This window comes from Phoxinus phoxinus (genome assembly GCF_949152265.1).
Source record: "Phoxinus phoxinus genome assembly, chromosome: 24".
NCBI classification, from domain to species: domain Eukaryota; kingdom Metazoa; phylum Chordata; class Actinopteri; order Cypriniformes; family Leuciscidae; genus Phoxinus; species Phoxinus phoxinus.
This window is the reverse complement of record NC_136899.1, coordinates 991,137-997,992: the sequence shown is the minus strand read 5'-3', so window position 1 is coordinate 997,992 and position 6,856 is coordinate 991,137. Positions and strand designations below refer to the sequence as shown.

The window sequence follows — 6,856 nt, the reverse complement described above, 5'->3', positions numbered from 1 at the left end:
TACAATGGTGCAGATCCCTGATCCTGCACCTGAGCTTGTGGCGGAGACCTCCGTCTGTAATAAAACTGTCAGCGGGCCGAGGGACGTCCGTCAAGAACACATAAACCTCCGTCATAGCTCAAAGATTTCAGGATGTAAACGTATAGTTATACATTGCCTATACGTTCTGTTGTGCATGCATGATATGATTAAGATAAGCTTTTTTTGTGCTTTTTAGGTGTTGTGTCTGTCATAGACTGTTATTACAAAGAATGAAGACTAGGGAGAGATATAGAACAAGATGAGGGTGTAGTGTAGTGTGCATACACATGGAAGAGAGTTCAGTCCCGATTAAAGATAGCCTGGTTAACAACAGTCGTAACTGAGAGTGGGTCTGGGAAAGGTTCGTTCACAGGCAATTTCCAAAGGGGCGTCACCAACGGACGTCACTCAAATGCCTCTGCCTCTGGATATAGACCTAAACCAATCAGAGCGATCGTCATTGTGTAAAGCCCGCATCAACATTTGTGATTGGTGCCACGATTTGGAAGGATTAGAAATGGGCTTGAATGGGCTCTTGGCCAGACGGACTTGCAGAGCAAATCTAAATTTCCCCGAAGGTTGTCTGGGTTTTCCCAGGCTAGATTAAAGAGTGATTAACCAAGGAATTCTTGTGCCATCATATCTTTTGTTGTTTTGTAAAGTTAAGTTACAGTACCACACTTACTAATAGTGGTATTAAAACACATATTAGGCTTAATTTATTAAGAAATGTGTATTGTGCAAATATAATATTTATATCAGTAAGTCTCAAGTATATGTCAGTAAATATATTAATGGGTTTGTAGCATAATAAATGTATTTTAAATACATTTTGGTATAGGTTTTTTTCACTATAGGGATGTAAGATTATTTAAAACAAAAACAAAAGTCAATAATGATGTTATCTAACTTTATTCAGAGAAGCATTCATCCATTTTATCAATTCAACAAGAATTTTAGCAAGAGCTCATAGAGATGATACATATGGAGAGAGATATATAGAGTGTTTTAGGCATTAAGTAGAAAGGATTACAGATTACAGTTTACAAGTACAGCGTTTAAAAAGGCTAAACATCATCATACCAGGTTACCAGCATCATGAGGCAGAAAACTCAAGAGGGACTCGTGTGTGTGTGTGTCAGCGCTCTGATCATTCAGAAAGGGCAGGAGTATCAGAGGATGTCACACATTCTGGTGTGTCTATTTTCTTCAGTTGTTCCTTTACACTTTCGTACTCTATGTCCCACTCCACTTTGGAGAGAGAGGAAGGACTGACCTCCAGAAACTTGTAGGCGTCTTTGGTCTGGAGCTTAAACATGACAGATGCTTGTTTACAGCCTGCACCAAAACAGATCCAAGCCTGTGGAATTAAAACATTTACAAGTTGCATTAGAGGAAACCTTAGTAATGGCTGGACAAAATGAGACTGACATTTAGGAGGGAACCCTCCAGCATTCCCACAGGTACAAATAAAGAGAAAATATATATATAAAAAAAAAAAATATATATATATATATATAATAATAATTTTTACATTTCCGGCTACTTTGATTGAATCAAGAAATTCATCTTTTAGGTCGCAAAGGTCTTCGATAAGACCTTCTCCAACAAAGGTCTTCTGTTCCAGGTAGTCCAGCATTTGACCAACACTCTCCCAGAAGTTTTTGAGCTGAATCAGAATTTCCTGAACTTTTGACAAGCTTTTCTGGACTTCATTTAGATAGATGGGGTCGGGTATGGAATCTGCAGAGGGGAAATAAACGTTTCAACAAGCCACACGTACACTCCCTGTCTTAAACTACTTGAATCTTGGCACAGTCTTAAGCATGACTTTTCATGCCAGTATACTTTAAACGTGAAAGAAGAACACACTCACTCCGGTCAAAACTGGCTTTGGCAGCCTTCATCTGCCAATCAATGGTCTGAAGTTGGACCTGCCACTGCTTCTGTTTCAGAGCAGTCTTATCAGCGATGAGGATATTCAACTGAGCTTCAAGAGCCTTTATATGTGCAGCATCTTCAGGATTCTTTACAGCATCATAAATACTTTTAACAATCAGCCCGATGAATGGAACGATTGCAGCGAAGATGCCGAGGCCTTTACTTGTTTTAGAAATGGATTTGGCAAATTCTTGAATCTCTTGGGTTTTGCTGTTTATGTTTTTCTCAGTTTCAGCAAGCTCTTCTGTGGTTTTCTGGAGTTCAGATTTCATATCATTCAGGGTTTTTTCAATCTGCTTCAACTCTTGGTCTTGTTCTGTAATCTTTTTATCTGTATCTATTTTTTCCTTGATAACATCACTGGTGGCCGTGGCTACATCTTTGTTGTGTAAATCATACCTATACATTGTTGAAGAAATATTGCAGTGAAATTAGCATTTTATAACAATGGGCTGAGCTAGCTTAAAAATCTTAAAATATGTTCATACTTTTGTCTGATTATAGCAGTTGTATGTAGAAGAATAGTTCAATTGCTCAAGGTGTTTTGAAATATTTTTTCATGAGGAAAATATTCTTACTTCTCCACTATCTTGTCCACATCAGTGATAATGTCTTTGATCCAGGCTCGTGCTTTTTCTAGGAATTTGACCGCCAAAATCGGCTTATTTTTCTCCACAGCCATCGCCAACATGGGAAACAGCGACTGAACCAGGTTTTCACTGGTCAAAATACACTAGAATTAAGAGACAAGCATCTTAGAATTTAAAAACCGACAGTCACACTGATGGCGACGAAACATTCACAACTCTTATTGCCTGTATTTGTCCTGTAAATCTTTCTGAAATGCTGTTGATAATGCTGCTGCATTAACTGTTGTTATTATAATTTTAAGTTAAAGTGCCCCTATTATACTATTTTAAAGACTCATAATTTTGTCTTGAAGGCCTCCCTACAACAGGTTTACATGCATCAAAAGTAAAAAAAGTGTTTAATTTTCTCATAATATACATTGCACATCACCACATTTTTCAATGATTCTTAAACGACTCAATGGATGAATCGGCCTCTCGAAATCCCTCCTTTCCAAGAGCTTGCTCTGCTCTGATTGGCCAGATGGCCCAGTCTGTTGTGATTGGTCTACTCTGCTCTGATTGGTCAGATGGCCCAGTCTATTGTGATTGGTCTACTCTTCTCTGATTGGCCAGATGGCCCAGTCTGTTGTGATTGGTCTACTCTGCTCTGATTGGCCAGATGGCTCAGTCTGTTGTGATTGGTCTATTGCGTACAGCGCCTGTCGGAAGCTACACGCCCGTCACCATAACAGAACTGAGCTTGTCAGTCCTCAGCGATTGTACACACTATAAAGACAGTAACGATGAAATCGATTTTAGTAAGACAGTAATAACGTGAGTTAGCCAGAAACTTACATAATATAAACCACAAAACTACGTATTTTGAACACCCGGTAGAAAATACATCAATAATTAATCATACTTACAGGATGTGATTCTGAGGAGCAACTTGCTCCAAATATATTGAGTACTGACCCATCTTTCACGAGCAAGCGTTTTACGTAACCCGCGTAGAACTCGGAGAACAATCGCAGAGCTGGTCAAGTTGTTTGCGGGCGGACAACGTACAACATAGGCTGAAATTATGCTAATTTATCTTGTAGTGGCGTAGAACCGTAAAGCAGTGGGATTCGGATAAAATACGACTCGTAAAGGCCGTTCAGAGTCGATTCTTTCTTTTGGGAGACAATAACTTTTTATCGTGCACTTTCGAAGATACAACCTTTGCAGAATGTCTACATTCACAAACAACTATAATACACACTGCATGAAAGGAAATATTCAAAAAAACATAATAGGGGCACTTTAAAAGTCTAAAGTTATACAAATTTAAGAAATGCATTTATAATTTATAAGAAGCATATTAAACCAAGATGATGTGTACAAACTCTTAGGTTATAAAAGATTTTTACCTAAAATGGAATTTTTTCATGGTTCACATTATGATATTATGACACATTATTTATTTATTTCCAGTTAAGGGAGAGACTCTCATAACCAGTTCAGCTCAATTGAATCTCTAGCTAAAAGACAGACTATATATGACATGCTGTTTACTACAGACCCTTCATGTTTGGTGTTGATACAAAAAAAAACTTCTAGGTGACAGATGAAAATACTGAAATCAAGAGAAAAATCTGAAACGGTACTTTCAACATGGTTGCATCAGAGGAGCCGAACAGAAGCTGGGTTTCCACAGCGCGAGTCCTGATGATCCTCTCCAGGCTGGGGAAGTTGGCCAGGCACAGGTAAGAGAGATGGTAGAGAAGCGCTGTCTTTTCGGCAGCGGGGAGAAGCTCTTGTACAAACTCCGGGCTCCACTGGGACACGGCCACTGGTGAAAAAACATTGTATATTTTTAAAGACTGAAAAGATCACATTGATGGCTGGAATTGTTTTAAAATCTGTTTGATGAAATAAGATAATACTTGCTTTTGCTATCAGCCATCCTTAAGTTTACACAAAAATGTGTGCAATGAGTTTCTCCTACAATGTACTAAAAGCAGAAAAGTTTTGTTTGGTTTAAAACATGAAAATGATTATACAAATGTCAAGTAAAACTGACTTACCTTTGCTTAAGCAAGTGATATGGAGAATGTATCTGGTGGTTTTATAGTAAAGCTATGACCACCCTGCCTCCGCCCTCAGAGAGAATAACTTCCAAAGAAACTGAAATTTAACTTCTGTTTTTGGGGGCCGTTTGAGTCATCGAGGTTTATGTGGTTCGGGTTCATATGTTCAACAAGTGGTTTTGTTAATGGTCAGCACGATTGCTTACAATCTACAGGCAATCTAATTACCATATCATATCAATCTGTACCACAGTTTGAATTAACTCACTATAGTACACAGCTTAAATATGTGACCCTGGATCACAAACCCAGTCACGAGTCGCACGGGTATATCTGTGGCAATAGCCAACAATACATTGCATGGGTCAAAATTATCCATTCTTCTTTTATGCCAAAAATCATTAGGATATTAAGTAAAGATCATGTTCCATGAAGATAGTTTGTCAATTTCCTACCATAAATATATAAAACATGTAGCACAATCGTGTTCATACTTTACATACTTTTCATGTTCATACTTTTCAGTTGGCCAGCATTTCTAAAAATCATTATTTTGTATTGGTCTTAAGTAATATTCTAATTTTCTGAGATACTGAATTTGTTTCGAGCAGAAACCGGGGATAACGCGGATATTACGTCAGTGACAGACGACAGTGAACAGGGACGAGCCATTATTTAAAATTGGAATTTCTCTGAAATTAAAAATCTTTGGGAACTTTTGGGATATTGTAAGTACACAACTGCAGGAAATATATCACACCGTGCAAGTGATTTTTGAATATTTTATTTAAAAGAATTTTACATATTGTAGCCTTAAGTTTAGCTGCCTGTTCGTGCTAAATGCTCTTCCAGTGTTGTCTGGGATATATGAACAACACTCAGTTGCAATCACTTTGCAAGACTAACAGTTGATCAAAAGCCATTCAAGTTTGTAAATCAACCTTCCTCATTTCATGCACTTCCACTGAAATGTTAGCAATAGAACTAAGTTTAGTTTTTGCTGTCGCCTCATGGAAAGCCTGTTTCTTCACTCTGTAAATCGCTTGCTCTTAAAAATGGTAAAAATCGTCCAAACCATTTTCAGTGTCAGAGATTGAATGCTTTGTATGTGTCTTGATTCAATTGTTTCACCTAATCCTCTGATACTACTCGCATTGCCAGTAGAAGATAAGCCAAATGTGACCCTGGACCACAAACCGAGTCTGGAGCCGCAAAATTATTATAATTTTTTTATGCCAAAAATCATTAGGATATTAAGTAAAGATCATGTCTAGATATCTAGAAAGATATTTAGTAAATGTCCTACCGTAAATATATAAAACATGTATTTTTGTGAGTGAATGCAGCACAATCGTGAACATAAATGCACAACTTTAAAGGAGATTTTCTCAATGTTTAAATTTTTTTGCTCCTCAGATTCCAGATTTTCAATAGTTGTATCTCGACCAAATATTGTCCTATCCTAACAAACCACACATCAATGGAGAGATTATTTATTCAGCTTTCAGATGATGTATAAATCTCAATTTCAGAAAATTAACCCATGTGACTGGTTCTGTGGTCCAGGGTCACAAATAGCATCTACCTTTCCATCCGTTAGGAAGGAATGGATAAGCTTTGTTACCATAAACAAGATGTGTGCCTTTAGGAGTGTTTCATTTGCCATTGTTAGAATAGTTTTGTCACTATTGACAAATGCATTTCTGGCCTAGCCTAGATTTAACATTAAGCGTGCTTTGCGCGTCTTTATGTCGACTTGCTAGGCTACTGCCGGCCCAAATCATCAGCAGCCCACCGGGAATTTTCCCAAATCTTCCAGGAGATATTCTTTTTATATAATATAATACATTTACATTTGCAGCTGGTTGCGTGCTGATTTAAAAAAAAATAGAATTATATATAATCCCATTAACAAACAATAAGGCACTTATGTGTATTTGCACTTTTCTTTAGCTTTTAACTCTTCAGACGAGATGATAATGAATATTGTGTAATATATTGAGTTCCTATGAAAAATTGGAAAAAAACTTTTTTTCGCAAGAACTGAATTTAACACATCAACGGATTGCGAAAGCGTGCACATATTATGAATTTGTGTCTACGGATTAATATTCATATGTAATTTTCAGTTCCTGTGAACCGATGTTGTGTAATATTCAGTTCCAGTATACTACTCCCAGTGGACCCGTTTCTTACAGGGACTGAGTATTACACATCACAGTTTTGTGGCCGTCCCTCATTTTAGAAATC

General features: G+C 37.4%; 1 protein-coding gene across 1 annotated transcript; it reads right to left on the bottom strand.

The window, feature by feature from the left end:
• Positions 1 to 916: 916 nt before the first annotated feature.
• Positions 917 to 4,721, bottom strand: LOC306992790 (uncharacterized protein). Its single transcript, XM_079601982.1, has 7 exons — positions 4,604 to 4,721; positions 4,467 to 4,530; positions 4,184 to 4,368; positions 2,541 to 2,695; positions 1,898 to 2,361; positions 1,556 to 1,764; positions 917 to 1,381 (listed from the first exon to the last, which is right to left on the bottom strand). Exons 2-7 carry the CDS (start codon positions 4,480 to 4,482, stop codon positions 1,172 to 1,174), a joined length of 1,239 nt encoding a protein of 412 aa, XP_079458108.1. The 5' UTR covers positions 4,483 to 4,530; positions 4,604 to 4,721; the 3' UTR covers positions 917 to 1,171.
• Between the last annotated feature and the right edge of the window lie 2,135 nt (positions 4,722 to 6,856).